At 42.8% G+C, this 18,953-nt stretch overlaps 1 protein-coding gene across 1 annotated transcript in view; it reads left to right on the top strand.

Moving 5' to 3' along the window:
- LOC126412458 (WD repeat-containing protein 48) overlaps positions 1-18,953 on the top strand; it is a 169,623-nt gene that overhangs the window by 93,437 nt on the left and 57,233 nt on the right. The window contains exon 6 of the mRNA XM_050082066.1: positions 12,570-12,755. Within this exon, the coding sequence (XP_049938023.1) occupies positions 12,570-12,755 (186 nt within the window). The remainder of the gene's footprint in view (positions 1-12,569; positions 12,756-18,953) is intronic.

The raw sequence follows: 18,953 nt of genomic DNA, 5'->3' as shown, positions 1-18,953 counted from the left end.
CATATGGTAATTTGCTAGCACAACTTGGGGGACACAGCCTCATGTTATGAAAACATTAGCCTTAGCTTACTGTTAACCTGCAGCAGAATTTGCCAGTTATCTCAGACAGGTTGACATTGCAGTAAATGAGACTTGCAGAATCGTCACAGGCTGCCTGAAGTCAACTCCACTCCAAAATGTGTACTGTCTAGCTAGTACCCCATTCCCGTACATCACAATGAAGCAGTAAATCCAGATATCCATTTTCTGTATGGGTACTCATCAGCAACTGCCCATTATTTTCAATAATCATTTTTTAAATGTTGTGGAGAAAATAGGATATAGATCTTCACTAGAAGAGGCAAGGCTACTAATAGAAGAGGCCATACCTGTGCAGTTTGAAACAACTGTAATTCCACCAACCTCTCCCTCTGAAATCAGTAAAATAATAAACTCACTGAAACGTAAAAGCTCTTACAGAATTGATGGCATTTCCAGCAAGGTACTTAAAGCTTGTTCCCCATAGATAAGTAGGATTCTCAGCCACATATGTAATAGCTCTTTGGAGCTGGGTGTTTTCCCCGATAGACTGAAATATGCCATTGTAAAACCATTGCATAAAAAGGGGGATACCTCAGATGTCAACAACTACCGCCCAATCTCTCTTCTGACAGCTCTATAAAAATTTTTGAGAAAGTAATGTATTCAAGAGTAGCCTCCCATATTTGTAAAAATAAAGTACTAACAAAATGTCAGTTTGGTTTTCAGAAAGGCTTTCCAACAGAAAATGCTATATATGCTTTCACTGATCAAATATTAAATGCTCTGAATAACCGGATATCACCCATTGGTATTTTTTGTAATCTCTCAAAGGCCTTTGATTGTGTAAATCATGGAATTCTTTTAAATAAGCTAAATCATTATGGTTTGAGTGCGGCAGTGCACAAATGGTTTAATTCATACTTAACTGGAAGAATGCAGAAAGTTGAAATAAGTGGTTCATGTAATGTTAAAACAACAGCTGATTCCTCAAACTGGGGAGCTATCAAGTACGGGGTCCCACGGGGTTCGGCCTTAGGTCCTTTACTGTTTTTGATATACATTAATGACTTACCATTCCAGATTGATGAAGATGCAAAGTTAGTTCTTTTTGCTGATGGTACAAGTATAGTAATAACATCCAAAAACCAAGAACTAAGTAATGTAATTGTAAATGATGTCTTTCACAAAATTATTAAGTGGTTCTCAGCAAATGGACTCTCTTTAAGTTTTGATAAAACACAGTATATACAGTTCCGTACAGTAAATGGCACAACTCCAGTAATAAATATAGACTTTGAACAGAAATCTGTAGCTAAGGTAGTATTTTCAAAATTTTTAGGTGTGTCCATTGATGAGAGGTTGAACTGGAAGCAACACATTGATGGTCTGCTGAAACGTCTGAGTTCAGCTACATATGCTATTAGGGTTATTGCAAATTTTAGTGATAAGAATCTCAGTAAATTAGCTTACTATGCCTACTTTCATTCACTGCTTTCGTATGGCATCATATTTTGGGGTAATTCATCGTTGAGTAGAAAAGTATTCATTGCTCAAAAACGTGTAATCAGAATAATTGCTGGAGCCCACCCACGGTCATCCTGCAGCCATCTATTTAAGGATCTAGGGATCCTCACAGTATATATATTCACTTATGAAATTTGTTGTTAATAATCCAACCCACTTCAAAAGTAATAGCAGTGTGCATAGCTATAACACCAGGAGAAAGGATGATCTTCACTATGCAGGGTTAAATCTGACTTTGGCACAGAAAGGGGTAAATTATGCTGCCACAAAAGTCTTTGGTCACCTACCAAACAGCATCAAAAGCCTGACAGATAGCCACCTAACGTTTAAAAATAAATTAAAAGAATTTCTAGATGACAACTCCTTCTACTCATTGGCTGAATTTTTAGATATAAATTAAGGGGGGAAAAACTTAAACATTAGTGTCATGCAATATTTTGTGTAATGTAATATCTTGTACAGACATCTTTTATTAACCTGACATGTTCCACATCATTACGAAATGTTGTATTCGTGATCTATGGGACAAGTATTAATCTAATCTAATCTCTAATCAAATCAAGACAAAGTTTCCTCTGTACTACAGAAACCCTCACTGAACAACCTTTAGCATTTAGACTAAATTCCTGATGTAACAGAGACTGCAGCATCGCATAGTGGATGACACCATATGAGAACTTACCTTCTGGCTGTGAAGAAAGCTGGCAGAAATGGAAAATGATCAAGAGGCTATGATCTGAAATTAGCATATATAAGATCACCCTTAAGAAGTGGGGATTTTCTTGTGACACTGCTCCGTGTGAATATGGAGAAAAGCAACCTTCATCTCCTCAACTGCTAACTGTATCCAACTACCTACTCCCTAAAAGAATTGATGGTAGCAACCCATGAAGCATGTTATGTGGCCAAATATTGGTATTGCAGCATTTAAAATGCATGTTATTATGTAACATCTGTTCTTAGAAAGCTGGTTATGCTTATAGAACCAAATTGAAATTACCTATGTTTTGGTTTGATATATGATTTATGTTTTTTGACATGATGAAATAAATAAATGGTTCCCAATTCCTGTCTTTTTGTTGACACACATGAAAAGACCTGGTCTGATGTAGATGGTATGATGGAAGTATTTCTCTCCTGTGTGGACTGCTATACCATTTCTGGTAGCTGTCCGATAATGCATTCAGTATTACTTCACATGACAATTTGTCTTATGTGCCAATAATGTAAGCATAATTTTTCTAGTCATTATTATGCAAACTAACTCTCTCTTGATTTTATTTGTATGATTTTTCTTGAAAAGATCTTCATTACAAATTCATAATTTTGAAGTAATTTAGTTTTAAGTATATATTTTGAGCAAAGGTTATCTTTGCATTTTAGTTTGAAAGAATACTGGAGAGTAAGTAAAGATATTAATTAAGATTTTACATTTGCATACATACTCCACAGACACATTATGGTGTGTGGCAGTTGGTACCTTGTACCAGGACTAGTCACTTCCTTTTCTTTATGACTCACAATTTTTATCTTGTTTTTTATTATTATTGTTGTTATCATTTCTCATGGGATGAGGAACAAAGAAGACTTTTTCAGAAGAAGTGTGTTACTGCCTAGCAGTATTGGATTACAAATGCAATAAGAGTAATAGCTATCATCAATCCAAAGATTGTTGTGAACATCTGGTGGAGGTGGTATGCTGTTGACTTCCTCCGTTTGAACTGATGTACCCAGCCAGTTATAGGAGGATCTACAGTTGAATGTGGTTTCTGAACCACAATGTAACTCAGCATTTTTCACATCAGTGAACATTATCAGATGTGAAAGAAGTGATAAGTGACAGATAAAAATCCTAGGACTGAACCCAAGACGTTTGCATTTGCAATCGGACACTTTGCCACTGAGCCAACATCAATAAAAGATCAGAATAAAATCACAAAATGGCTAGCAGAACAGTGAGATATTAAGGACCCAATGAACATTTTCAAGAAATTGGTTCTACATCAAATTCCTTACTTTGGTAACAAATTTTAAAATAGGTAGGAAATTAAAATGTGGCCAACAGCAGTGGAGATAATTACATGGACAAAGAAAAACGTGGAATAATAGTGTTCACATAATGTTGCAAGCCAGATATGTTAGTGTCCATTCCGCTGACCTGATGTTTTAAAAAATTAAAAATGTACTGAAGTGTACAAAAAATAGAACAGTTGTTAAGAAATATTTGATGACTTGGTAAAAAGATAAGACTCCATGCAGTGATAAAAAGTTGGTGGAATGATCACACATACGAGGGGCATTTGAAAAGTCCATGCAAAGTTCGAGAGATGGCACCACCGGCTCATATTGAGGTCATGTTTAGTTAGTAGCATCTTTGGAAAGAACGCACACCAAGTTTCAGCCATATTGGTCTATTTCTTTGTGTTTGGTATTTGTATGAATCAAGGAAGTCGCGTGATTGTCACAACATGGATGGAAAAGAATTTCGTGTGGTGATTAATATTACTTTATGAAAGGCAAAACGCCTCAGGAGACTAAAGAGAAACTTGATAAACATCATGGTGACTCTGCACCTTCGATTAGAACAGTTAAGCTTTGTTCCGTCAATGTGAATGAAACATGGATACATTACTATACTCCTGAGACCAAAGAACAATCTAAACAATGGGTTACCAAGGGAGAATCTGCACCAAAAGAGGTAAAGACCATTCCTTCAGTCGGAAAGGTTATGGTGACTGTCTTTTGGGATTCGCAAAGGGTAAAACTATTACAGGTGCATATTATTCATCGTTATTGAACAGTTTGAAAACCGAGCTGCAAGAAAAAGGCCAGCGATTGGACAATGCATCAGCTTTCACCTCAGCAGTTGTGGTCGCAAAATTATTGGAAATATGATTCCAACTCGTTCCACATACCCCCTATTCTCCAGACTTGACTCCCTCAGACTACTATTTGTTCCCCAATTTGAAGAAATGGCTGGCAGGTCAAAGATTTTATTCAAACAAGGAGATGATTGCAGAAACTGATAGCTATTTTGCAGACTTGTACAATTCCTATTATTTGGAGGGGATCAACAAATTAAAACAGCATTGGACGAAGTGTATAAAGTAGACCGTGTTGAAAAATAAAAAAGGTTTTTATTTTTTGCACCGACTTTTCAAACACCCCTCCTATAAAAACACAGATAGAAGAATGTTTTAGGGACACAGAGGATGGTCAGTGAAGTGTCTCGAAGAACTTGTAGCAATATAAAAGTTTTTCAGTATTCAAGGCTTTTGCATAAAATATCAGCCAAGAAGAAATAAAGACAATATGGAGGAAAATGAAAATATATCAAGTGGTGAAATCAGAATGAAATTCCATTTGAATTTTGAAGACTGTTGGCCTAGGAATGAAGGAATTAATTTAGAAACATGTGATGCAGATTTATAAAGAAGAGTAATTCCAAGATGGTCAGAGGCAAAACATAATTGTTGGCTCATGTACCAGAGTGAACCAATAACAAATTGAATTTTCTGATATATTCAGCTCTTAAAAGTTAAACCAAATAAGAAGGAAAAAGTCATTGAGATAGTGAAGATAGAAAATTTGCAGGTCATGAAAAAAAATTTAAATTACAGAGAAGTATAGTAAAAATTGGTCACTCACTGGAAACTCCAGCTCTCTGAGTAGCACATGGTGATTTCTTGTAAAAATAATGTGGATATGGGGAAAGAAGAACAGCGTTGACTCTATGTCTTTCTTCTCTTCCCTTGTAATTGGTTTTCCTCTGTTGTATTTGAGGTTCAGGGTAATGTTTGTTAAAGTCAGCTGGCCAACACCTAACTCACTTAGTAAAACTTACATCATGGTATTCCACATCCTCAGTGAGTGTATGCTTAAACTGCATTGCATTTGGATTCTGTTTTCTGATTGTGGTGTATTGTTATGATCATCAAATTTCCTTTTTCTTAAATCCGGTGTTACAGAGCTCAAGAAGTAATCACTTTCAGTTTCCACTACATCAAACATTTGCATTTCATTCTGTATGTGTTGAGAAAGTTCTAGATTTCATGTGGGTGGTAAATGTATTTGTTGCATGTCATCTTGCACACAGTGTCACTGAAATCAGTGTCATCGGGCAGATGATTGTGGCCTAGTATTAAAAATTTTTGAGCAGAGTCTTTAATATGCTGTGCATGACCTAGAACTTTCATATGAGAATGGCTATGAGTTTGATAATTCTGTGTTGCTTACCACATGAAGTCTGACTAAATAACTGCAGTTTCTTTTGTAAGATTACCATTTAAGCATTTCAGAAGACAGGATCCTATCTGATCAAGCCATCAGCATTTTGTCCCCTCATACCAGAGGTTCATAATTACTTTGGATGTACCCAAATCGTGGATGCCCAAATGGAAACCAGACAGTTGACATTTATAATGTAAAACACCAGTGGGAACTTTATGGAGTTCGTCTTTTATAGATAAAACACAAGCACGCTGCATTCACGATTTATTGCCTTTCCTTCATCTTTTTGCTGTTTCCCTTGAAATGTCAGCTTGTCAAAAATACATTTCTTTTTCCAATTGTATATCTATGAGGGCCTTCATATTTTCATGAGTTTTTGTAAAGTGTACTTTGAAACTTTGTTTTAATTTTAAATATTTGACATTATTTGTATGTGCCTTTGTGTGTTGATTTAAATGCAAGATTGAACTCAGTAGTGTAAGCTGTGTCATGTAACAATTTTGACACAATCTCAAATTCTGCATTTTCTGCTATCAGTTGCTCTTTATGCAATCCATACATCAAATGTAAATTGAGACTGTAGGGTGGTGAACACTTCCTATAGAGAATTGTGTATTCCTTCTTCTGAAATTTGTTACGTGGCTCATGTCTACCTCCTTTGTCTGGTAATTCACCAGTCTTCAGTTTCAGAAGAGCTCTCTGCACCTTCACCCTATCAGTACAGTGTTCAGAAACATATCATTGCAAACTGTCACACTGCATGATGTCATTGAAATGAAGTAATATTGAACAAAATATTGTTGATGATTCTTCTACATTTGATGATGATGGTGATTGGTTTGTGAGGCAGTCAACTGTGCAGTCATCAGTGCCAATACAAAATCCCAATTTTTAGAAGTCCATTTTTTTTTTCACAATCCAATCTAGCCACTTGTCACAAATGATGATGGTGATGATGATGATGATGATGATGATGAAATGATGAAGGCAACACAAACACCCAGTCCCCGGGCAGAGAAAATCCCCAAGCCGGCTGGGAATCGAACGCGGGACCCCGTGACCCAGAGGCAGCAATGCTAGCCACTAGACAATGTGCTGTGGACTTTACATGTGATATTATATCCTTCAGAAGGAATGACTGTACAGACTCCAATCAAAATTGTTGGTGTTTCATACATTCCGTCATTTTAATACATGAAATACATGACAAAAAGGATTTGTACAGCAGTGAGACAATTTTTAAAATTTGCGTCAGCATGCACAGCAATATTTCTTAAAAACATTTCCCATTGATGGTTGCCTTGTCAGTTATGTGTGTGATTTTGTGCTGCCTTTCCTACACAACTTCTTTTTGGTTTTATTGTATCTTACAAAATATGAAATAGTACTTTTCTAATGTAGATCTACACCACATATGTTCTTCACTTACAGACTCACAAATCCAACTCAGTATCAAGTTACAAAAGACTTGAAGACAGGTGTATATTCCAATCGATGATATACTAAAGTGAACTAGCTACGTTCTTTGACAGTGATGATGTCAGTGTCTGACAGCTGTAATAATCACTCAGAAACACATCTTTATGGACGACTGAGTATTATATTACAAAGTTCTCACTTAACTCCCTAGATAGCGGCATAGGACACCCTTTTGTAGTTAGTTCATATATGGCCAAAACTTCATATAATTGAAAACATTTGATGCCTTTTTTTAAATGAAGTTTATGTAGATTAAATAACAAAACATTTCTTCATTACCTGACAGACCAGAGGATGCCATATTTTCATCACTGGAAATTCAATCAGTGTCGGCATCACTGCTGTTTGACTCGTGTGAACTTTCGTCACTGTATTTAGTTCGCTTCTGCACTGGAGGTAACTGGAGGTTTGACATACATCAGAAGCGTCAACATGAAAACATCCCTCATTAGCTACCCATTGTTAGGTACGTTTTTGCCATATGGACATTTACAGTATTCTTCTTTGATTTCCAAAATGTTTAAAAAAGAAAGCAGTTTACAATAGTGTGGCACATGTAAGACAACAAAATTCACTTGATAAAACGTAATATGTTTGAAATGAGGTTGAATACAAAATTGTCAGCCGGTGTTAATATAGAGCTGCAGCTGTTGTCAAACTCAAAATCAAAACAGTTCCTAGATGTGATGTACAAACGAAAAAGTTTTTATAAGGCAGTTGTAAGGAATGGTTTCTGTTGAAGTGGGGAAGATATGTGCCAGTTCCATAGCAAAAAGTGAAATGGAGGTGGAGAAAGAGGAATTATGTTCCTGAATGCTGAAATGTTGATTTAGTTGTATTGGTGCACACTGAGTTGTATAAGTTACAGTGAAAAATCATCACGGGTTAAGGAAAAGCCAGCCGCCAGGGGCTCGGCATTCATTTGCCGGGTACGGGCTTGGCGGCTCCGCGGTTCCTGAGCTGGGGACTGGTAAGCACCACCAGTCCCCTGTCACCATAAGCTCTGGACATGCTTGAGCGACCGTCGTGCATTGCGGCGGTGGAACATTGTGTGTCTCGTGGAGTGGAGATCTTGGTTTGACCACCCGGATCGCGAGGATGGAATAAATCTCTAAAAAAAACTTCAGTCTCTAGGTGTGTTATGCACTGATGGGATGCATGGCTGTTGAGGTGGAACAGTCGTTAGCGGGCAACCTCCGGGGAACCTGCCAAACCTCAGTTGTATTAGGCTTACTAAGGCGCGCAGGGATCTGTCTGAGTGGACATCTATTTCCCTAGCTACTCGTGGGACTGAAATGGATCCTCTGAAATTTTCTTCGCCTCTTCCCAGCGGAAAGGTAGGTACCAACACCCAGTCCAACAAGAGGGCTCATGTAGCCAATCCTCCTGACTCAGGAGCAAAGTCTAAGGGTATCATGTCTAGTAACAGAACACATGCTGGCAATCAGAATGTGTTTTTAATCGTTAAAAGGAAAGAGGGCATCTTCCAGAAGGTTTCACCTTTCTATATTCAAAGGGGGCTAGAGGGCATTACTGGAAGTTTAAAATCTGTTAAGCACTCGCGTAATGGAACACTGTTGGTAAACCACTAGTTCCCAACAAGCTAAGAATCTGCTGAGCTCGCATTCCCTTGGGAAATATGCCATCGCAGCTGAGTTGCACACCACCTAGAATTACAGCAAAGGTGTTGTGAAATGCAGGGATCTGGTGGACCTTCCCAAAGAGGAACTGAAAGATAAGCGGCCTCCAGAAGGAATAGTTGATATGCAAAATATCATGAAGAGGGTGGATGGGGTTCTTGTTAAGTCCGACTCCTTTATCCTGATGTTTAATAATACAAAACTCCCTGAGCATATTAAGGCAGGTTTCCTTCCCGTATGTGTGCAGCCTTATGTACCTAACCCAATGTGGTGTTTCAAATGCCAGCACTTTGGGCATACTCTTGGGTGTTGTGGAGAAGCTACTTGTGGCAAGTGTGGTCAGGCCACACACAAAGGTGTCCATTGTTCATCTCCATTGAAGTGTGTGAACTGTTCTGGACCTCACCCTGTCAGGAGTCGGGACTGCAGTGTGTATCTGGAAGAATGGAAGATACAGGAGCTTAAAACTAAGGAAGCGTATCCACTATACTGAGGCAAAAAACTATAAAGCCATGCTGCCCCTGTGTTTTGCTACCTCCTTCACTTCAGTTGTTAGATGGCCCATACAGAAAGCTGGCATTGCTACACGAACAGAGGTGACTAGTGTCAGCACAAGTAACTGCGTGTGTCCATGCACCTGTGCTGCTGCAGTCGTTTCTAAGCCTGTCCCTCCCCCAAGAACTTCAGAGAAAGCTATGGTTGCTGACATTGTGGAGCTCCCTGCCTCTCCAAAGGTTCTGTCTGGTACACTGTCCAATACTGCCACACCCACAACTGCAGTTGTGGCTGCAAAGTCTACCCAGGGAAAAAAATCCAAGGCAAAATGTCCAACACCAGTGGAATCGGGCAGAAAGCAGCCTGACGATGACGACATCGACCTCTCGCTCCAAAACTGAGCCTCCACCCATTGTGGGCTCCCCTCCCTGTCAGAAGGTCAGGATAAAAGTATCGGAGTATCGCCTTGACGAGCTGTGTAGAAAAGACCCTGGAATGGAAGGTTAACCATCCTCTGGTCTGGCTGTTGGAGACCAGGCAACTCCTCACCCACACTCAGTGTGGGTTCTGAAAATTTCAGTCCAACCTAACAATCCTAGAGGCGGCTATTCAGCAGACTTTTCCCCCATCAGCATCACTGTCGGCATATTCTTTTATATCAGTAAGGCATACTATACTACTTGGAGACACTGTATTCTCACACAACTGCATCAGTGGGGCTTTCATGGTCACCTCCCCATTTTCCTATGGTCTTCCCTGTCTCAGCAGTTTTTTAGGACCCAAGTTGGTGGCACACTGTCTGGCTGATTTGAGAAGCAGAATGGTGTCCCTCAGGGAAGCGTTTTAAGCTTTACCCTTTTTGCCATAGCCGTCAACAGTATCACATCTACAGTAAGGAGTCCTGTACATTGCTCCTTATTTGTAAACGGTTTTGCTGTTTTCTGTTCCTCCTCCAGTGTTGCAACTGCGAGCAGTCAGTTGCAACTTACAGTGAGGTGGTTAGAGGAGTGGGCTGCAAAAGCGGGTTTTCAGTTTTCTGCCGATAAATGTGTGTGTTCATTTTAATCATTCTCGTTGTCTTTTTAATTTGCCTGCCTTGAATATGGGGGACACTATCCTCCATTTTAGAGACACAGTGCGGTTTCTGGGCGTCATTTTTTAACTCCAGATTGTCATGGCTGCCACACCTGTGAGACTTAAAAGCCAGAACCCTGAAGGCACTGAATATCCTCAAGTACCTCAGCCACAGATCTTGAAGAGTGGACAGGGTGCGTCTCCTCCAGTTTTATCGAGCTTTTGCGCATTCACGGCTGGACTACGGGAGCACGGTGTATGGGTCAGCGAGGCCCTCTTATTTCTGGATCCTTCATGGTGTCCACCATGCAGGGATTCGACTGGCCGCGGGTGCTTATCGGCCCAGTCTCATACCCAGCCTCTGTGCAGAGACCGGGGAACCAACGCTTACCATTCGGCAGCAGCTCCTCCTGGTGGACCAGGCCTAGAAGTTTCTTGCAGCTCCAACTTCACCTGCTCACCATATTGCTGCTCATTCGCCTGTGGACCGTGTTTTTTTCCCACTGTCCCCGAGCCATGATGCTGTTTGGGATCTCCATGCAATGTGTGTTGGTGTCCCTCGGTGTGGAGCCTGTACGGCCCCAAATCCAGGGTTTTAACCACCTGCCACTCTGGTTACTGGAGAGGCCAGGAGTTATTTTAGATTTGATGTGGTACAAGAGAGACTGCACTCCTGCTTCTGTTTTTAATGCAACATTTTCTGCCATTTTATCTCAGCACCATGACTAAGTAGCTGTTTTTACAGATGGGTTGAAACGGGGATTCTGTTGGTTGCTCTGTTGTTTTCCCGGATCGTATCTTCAAGGTCCGATTGCCTCAAGTGTTTACTGTCGTTGATGCAGAATTGTCTATAACCTTGCAGGCACTGGAGCAGATGAGCTGCTCTTCCTGTCCTAAATTTCTTGTCTGTTCCGATTCACTGAGTGCCCTTCACTCTTTGCAATGTTTGTATCCTGCACTTAAAATGGTCCAGACCATCCAGGATGCCCTCCACCAACTACAATGACTGGGTAAGGAGGTGGCTTTCTGCTGGGTTCCAGGGCACGTTGACATTGCTGGGAATGAAAGGCCAGATCTCGCAACCAAGGAGACATGTCTCGACTCACAAGTATTTCGTGCGCCATCCCCCTGCACACTCTCACCTCACTGTTGAGCCCAGCAGTCTTGTGTCATTGGGAGGATGAGTGGCTGGACATGACCGACAATAACCTCCGTTTAGTCAAGCCCACAACGCATGTGTGGTGTACTTCCTTCCAGCCACATAGACGGGACGAGGTTCTCCTCACTCGTCTTCACATCGGCCACAGTCCCATGATGCATGGCTTCTTGCTTCAGTGAGAGGACCCTCCAATGTGTGGTGCTTGTGGTGTCCAGATCACTGTTCGCCACATTTTATTGGATTGCATTTTATTTTCTGACCAGCGGGATGCAGCTGACTTGATGGCAGATCTACCATCTCTTTTAGGAAATAATCAAATGAAAGTGATTAAAGTTTTAAAGTTCTGTGACTTGTCCAATGTTTTTACCAAGATTTTAGGGAGAGGGTCTCAATTTGTTCACAAGGTGACTAGCTCGCCCATATTTTACGTAAGTGGCCAGCCAGTGACAATTTCCTGTGGCATGCTTGACGCTCCTTTCACATTTTACTTACGTTTTATTCTCTTATACAGCATTTTTCATCTTTTCCCACTTTCTTTGCGTGTATGCTACCATTTTACTAATTTTATTTTTATTTGTTTCTTTTAATGTGTGTCAGGGTGCTGATAACCTCAGCGTTGAGCGCCTGTAAGCCCCAACGTGTGCGCGCGGCCACACACACACACACACACACACACACACACACACACACACACACACACACAGAGAGAGAGAGAGAGAGAGAGAGAGAGAGAGAGAGAGAGAGAAGTCACTTTTGATTTTTGCTAGCATCCTTTGAAGCCTATATGAGAAAAATATTAATTGTTTGTTAAATGTAATTTAGTATGTTTCTCCTTTCTGTATAATTCAGTTTAGTAGTGTAATATTATGTCTTCAGTCATTTGTTTTCTTCTCAGTAATTTTGCATTACAGTTGTGGATTGTACAATAAGGTTGTGTTTGTGTACAGACAACAGATAACTTCAGCCATGTAATATCTGGAGGACGTGATCAGAAAATTTACATGACCGACTTGCGAAACCCTGACCGACGAACTCTTATTTGTGAAGAAAGTGCACCTGTTCTGAAAATGGTAATGGGACCAGATCAGACTTCAATATGGGTCGCTACTTCTGAATCGTCCATAAAAAACTGGGTATGTTGTTTGTTTCATATTCTTTGTTCTGTACATACGTACTGCCAGTATGTTTTACTTTTAAGTTATCAATACAAAGACTGTTTTCACAGAGAGACATTCAGTGAATGAGGAATTCAAACCACAGTACAACTTGACAACTTTCACATACAAAAAACAATGCCAAAAGTGAAAAGTCACATCAGATGTCAGGAAAATTACTAGCACCAACGTAGGGTGGCAAGCCAAACCATTGAATTTGTAGTCAGGTATTTAGTCACCAGGCAATACAAATAATGGGTAAAGGTAAGGTGTGGAATATTTTGCAGCTTTTTGTTATAGTCTGCAAAGAAATGTCCGTTTTAAAATATCCTTTTTAAAAAATCTCAGCGGACATGGCATATCCTGCAATGTTTTGAGAAAATCCTGATATTCAGCTCTGCTTAATGTCTCCGGTAACATTTACGGCTTTATTAATACATCGCTAACAATACCAGCCCGCATAGTGGTTGATTGTCAGCCCATATATCATGTTTATGAAAATTCAGAACACTGTATTTTGTGAACTCTACCTTCAACAGTAAATACACTCCTGGAAATGGAAAAAAGAACACATTGACACCGGTGTGTCAGACCCACCATACTTGCTCCGGACACTGCGAGAGGGCTGTACAAGCAATGATCACACGCACGGCACAGCGGACACACCAGGAACCGCGGTGTTGGCCGTCGAATGGCGCTAGCTGCGCAGCATTTGTGCACCGCCGCCGTCAGTGTCAGCCAGTTTGCCGTGGCATACGGAGCTCCATCGCAATCTTTAACACTGGTAGCATGCCGCGACAGCGTGGACGTGAACCGTATGTGCAGTTGACGGACTTTGAGCGAGGGCGTATAGTGGGCATGCGGGAGGCCGGGTGGACGTACCGCCGAATTGCTCAACACGTGGGGCGTGAGGTCTCCACAGTACATCGATGTTGTCGCCAGTGGTCAGCGGAAGGTGCACGTGCCCGTCGACCTGGGACCGGACCACAGCGACGCACGGATGCACGCCAAGACCGTAGGATCCTACGCAGTGCCGTAGGGGACTGCACCGCCACTTCCCAGCAAATTAGGGACGCTGTTGCTCTGGGGTATCGGCGAGGACCATTCGCAACCGTCTCCATGAAGCTGGGCTACGGTCCCGCACACCGTTAGGCCGTCTTCCGCTCACGCCCCAACATCGTGCAGCCCGCCTCCAGTGGTGTTGCGACAGGCGTGAATGGAGGGACGAATGGAGACGTGTCGTCTTCAGCGATGAGAGTCGCTTCTGCCTTGGTGCCAATGATGGTCGTATGCGTGTTTGGCGCCGTGCAGGTGAGCGCCACAATCAGGACTGCATACGACCGAGGCACACAGGGCCAACACCCGGCATCATGGTGTGGGGAGCGATCTCCTACACTGGCCGTACACCACTGGTGATTGTCGAGGGGACACTGAATAGTGCACGGTACATCCAAACTGTCATCGAACCCATCGTTCTACCATTCCTAGACCGGCAAGGGAACTTGCTGTTCCAACAGGACAATGCACGTCCGCATGTATCCCGTGCCACCCAACGTGCTCTAGAAGGTGTAAGTCAACTACCCTGGCCAGCAAGATCTCCGGATCTGTCCCCCATTGAGCATGTTTGGGACTGGATGAAGCGTCGTCTCACGCGGTCTGCACGTCCAGCACGAACGCTGGTCCAACTGAGGCGCCAGGTGGAAATGGCATGGCAAGCCGTTCCACAGGACTACATCCAGCATCTCTACGATCGTCTCCATGGGAGAATAGCAGCCTGCATTGCTGCGAAAGGTGGATATACACTGTACTAGTGCCGACATTGTGCATGCTCTGTAGCCTGTGTCTATGTGCCTGTGGTTCTGTCAGTGTGATCATGTGATGTATCTGACCCCAGGAATGTGTCAATAAAGTTTCCCCTTCCTGGGACAATGAATTCACGGTGTTCTTATTTCGATTTCCAGGAGTGTAAAATCCTAGATGTAAAAATTTGATCTGCAGCACACTTTTGCAAGTGAACTTCAGTCATGGTCTTGTGGCCTTAGGTCCTGGACACACTAAGTATGGATACAGCATTTGTTCATGAAGTACAGTCCAGGCAAGATGATGAGTCGTGCGTATTGCTGGTGATAATCATCCCACACTGATTTTAGGATTTTCATCCATTAAATGTAACATACATGAGAGCACTGCATGCACATGGTGAAGTTGAATGAGCAGCAGTTGTTACCCACCTACAGCTCAGACTCACTCGCTTTCAAATCGGCTGAGCATTCAGTAATTGTGACTCAAAGGGCTTGTGGCCCACTTCCATGCAGCTAAAGTAACATAGCTGTTAGCAATGTCACAATGCAGCATGAGGCATGAAGCAAGAGCATCAAGCGTGCAAACACTGCAACTTCGTAGTCCATGCCTGTCTGCTCAAGTTCCAAGTGTCTGAAAAAGCCACATAGGCAGTTGTGTCTATAGGTGAGGTAGTGCCAGTCATCTTTGGCAAACTGCGCAAAATTTATTCACCTGCTGTCTCTTACACACCCAACCATGTGAACCCAAGGTGATTAGGGCACACATCTGCAGTGCTGTAGCTCCTCCATATCTGGTTTGCAAACATAACGAGCCCTTCCGCTGTTACCTTTGGGGTCCTAGGGAATCTGTCACTTTGAGACACTGGAAAAGCCATCTGAACAGCTTCTCCAGTTGCACTCTGCCTCAGATATTATTCAGTTTAAATTAAGAGGTTTACAGGTTACTTCCATTTGCTATATGATCGATGGAAATCATATCCACCCCATCACTTGTGAAGTATTAGTTTTCCATTGCTAACAAGTGATGGGAAAGAAAAAAGAAAATTAACTGAACTGTTTGTATGTACAAATAGCACAATACCGTAAACATCAAAGTGAAGTAATTTTTATCTAAAAATAAAGATGATGTAACTTACCAAACGAAAGCGTTGGTATGTTGATAAGAGACACTAACAATCACAAACACACACACAAAATTCAAGCTTTCGCAACCCATGGTTGCTTCATCAGGAAAGAGGGAAGGAGAGGGAAAGACAAAAGGAGGTGGGTTTTAAGGGAGAGAGTAAGGAGTCATTCCAATTCCGGGAGTGGAAAGATTTACCTTAAGGGGAAAAAGGGACAGGTATACAGTCGCACACTCACACCTATCCATCCGCACATATACAGACACAAGCAGACATTGTAAAGGCAAAGAGTTTAGACAGAGATGTCAGTCGAGGCGGAAGTACAGAGGCAAAGATGTTGTTGGGTGACAAGTGATGTACGAGGGGCGGCAACTTGAAATTAGCGGAGGTTTAGGCCAGGTGGGTAACGGGAAGAGAGGATATATTGAAGGGCAAGTTCCCATCCCCGGAGTTCTGATAGGTTGGTGTTAGTGGGAAGTATCCAGATAACCCGGACGGTGTAACACTGTGCCAAGATGTGCTGGCCGTGCACCAAGGCATATTTAGCCACAGGGTGATCCTCATTACCAACAAACACTGTCTGCCTGTGTCTGTTCATGCGAATGGACAGTTTGTTGCTGGTCATTCCCACATAGAAAGCTTCACAGTGTAGGCAGGTCAGTTGGTAAATCACGTGGGTGCTTTCACACGTGGCTCTGCCTTTGATCGTGTACACCTTCCGGGTTACAGGACTGGAGTAGGTGGTGGTGGGAGGGTGCACGGGACAGGTTTTACACCAGGGGCAGTTACAAGGGTAGGAGCCAGAGGGTAGGGAAGGTGGTTTGGGGATTTCATAGGGATGAACTAAGAGGTTACGAAGGTTAGGTGGACGGCGGAAAGACACTCTTGGTGGAGTGGGGAGGATTTCATGAAGGATGGATCTCATTTGAGGGCAGGATTTGAGGAAGTCGTATCCCTGCTGGAGAGCCACATTCAGAGTCTGATCCAGTCCCGGAAAGTATCCTGTCACAAGTGGGGCACTTTTTGGGGTTCTTCTGTGGGAGGTTGTGGGTTTGAGGGGATGAGGAAGTGGCTCTGGTTATTTGCTTCTGTACCAGGTCGGGAGGGTAGTTGCGGGATGCGAAGGCTGTTTTCAGGTTGTTGGTGTAATGGTTCAGGGAATCAGGACTGGAGCAGATTCGTTTGCCACGAAGACCTAGGCTGTACAGAAGGGACTGTTTGATGTGGAATGGGTGGCAGCTGTCATAATGGAGGTACTGTTGCTTGTTGGTGGGTTTGATGTGGACGGACGTGTGAAGCTGGCTATTGGATAGATGGAGGTCAACATCAAGGAAAGTGGCATGGGATTTGGAGTAGGACCAGGTGAATCTGATGGAACCAAGGGAGTTGAGGTTGGAGAGGAAATTCTGGAGTATTTCTTCACTGTGAGTCCAGATCATGAAGATGTCATCAATAAATCTGTACCAAACTTTGGGTTGGCAGGCCTGGGTAACCAAGAAGGGTTCCTCTAAGCGACCCATAAATAGGTTGGCGTACGAGGGGGCCATCCTGGTACCCATGGCTGTTCCCTTTAATTGTTGGTATGTCTGGCCTTCAAAAGTGAAGAAGTTGTGGGTCAGGATGAAGCTGGCTAAGGTGATGAGGAAAGAGGTTTTAGGTAGGGTGGCAGGTGATCGGCGTGAAAGGAAATGCTCCATCGCAGCGAGGCCCTGGATGTACGGAATATTTGTGTATATGGAAGTGGCATCAATGGTTACAAGGATGGTTTCCGGAGGTAACAGATTAGGTAAGGATTCCAGGCGTTCGAGAAAGTGGTTGGTGTCTTTGATGAAGGATGGGAGACTGCATGTAATGGGTTGAAGATGTTGATCTATGTAGGCAGAGATACGTTCTGTGGGGGCTTGGTAACCAGCTACAATGGGGCGGCCGGGATGATTGGGTTTGTGGATTTTAGGAAGTAGGTAGAAGGTAGGGGTGCGGGGTGTCGGTGGGGTCAGGAGGTGGATGGAGTCAGGTGAAAGGTTTTGTAGGGGGCTTAAGATTCTGAGGATTCCTTGAAGCTCTGCCTGGATATAAGGAATGGGATTACCTTGGCAAACTTTGTATGTAGTGTTGTCTGAAAGCTGACGCAGTCCCTCAGCCACATACTCCCGACAATCAAGTACCGCGGTCATGGAACCCTTGTCCGCAGGAAGAATGATGATGGATCGGTCAGCCTTCAGATCACGTATAGCCTGGGCTTCAGCTGTGGTGATGTTGGGAGTAGGATTAAGGTTTTTTAAGAAGGATTGAGAGGCAAGGCTGGAAGTGAGAAATTCCTGGAAGGTTTGGAGAGGGTGATTTTGAGGAAGAGGAGGTGGGTCCCGCTGTGACGGAGGACGGAACTGTTCCAGGCAGGGTTCAATTTTGATAGTGTCGTGGGGAGTTGGATCATTAGGAGTAGGATTAGGATTATTTTTCTTCGTCGCAAAGTGATATTTCCAGCAGACAGTACGAGTGTAGGACAGTAAATCTTTGATGAGAGCTGTTTGGTTGAATCTGGGAGTAGGGCTGAGGGTGAGGCCTTTGGATAGGACAGAGGTTCCGGATATGAGAGAGGTTTGGAGGAAAGGTTAACTACTGAATTAGGGTGTTGTGGTTCCAGATTGGGTTAATTAGAATTTTGAGGTTTTTGGGGGAGTGGAGCTGGAAGTGGGAGATTGAGTAGATGGGAGACACTGGGTCTGTGTGCAATGAGAGGAGGTTGAGGTTTGCTGGAAAGGTTGTGGAGTGTGAGTGAGTTGCCTTTCCGGGGGTGGGAAACCAGGAGATTGGATGGTTTTTTGAGGTGGAGGGTGGCATGCTGTTCTAATTTGCGGTTGGCCTGTAGGAGGATGCTCTGAACAGCCGGTGTGGATGTGGGAGAGGAAAGATTGAGGACTTTTATTAGGGATAGGAGTTGACAAGTGTGTTCATTGGCTGAGTTGATGTGTAGGTGAAGGATTAGGCAGGTGAGGGCTATGGATTGTTCAGTTTGGAATTGATATAGGGACTGATGGAAAGAAGGGTTACAGCCAGAGATGGGAACTTTGTGTGAGGCCTTTGGGGGTAATACCAAATGTCAGACAAGCCTGAGTAAATAAAATATGGGAGCTTAATCTGGCTAGGGCGAAGTCATGTTTGCGGAGGAAATGTAAATAAAACTTAATGGGGGCGTTGTGGGGAGGTTTGCTGGAAAGGTTGTGGAGGGTGAGTTAGTTGCCTTTCCAGAG

Source organism: Schistocerca serialis, chromosome 7 (genome assembly GCF_023864345.2).
Source record: "Schistocerca serialis cubense isolate TAMUIC-IGC-003099 chromosome 7, iqSchSeri2.2, whole genome shotgun sequence".
Classification (NCBI taxonomy): domain Eukaryota; kingdom Metazoa; phylum Arthropoda; class Insecta; order Orthoptera; family Acrididae; genus Schistocerca; species Schistocerca serialis.
The sequence above is the reverse complement of the archived record's forward strand: the minus strand, read 5'-3'. Positions and strand labels throughout refer to the sequence as shown.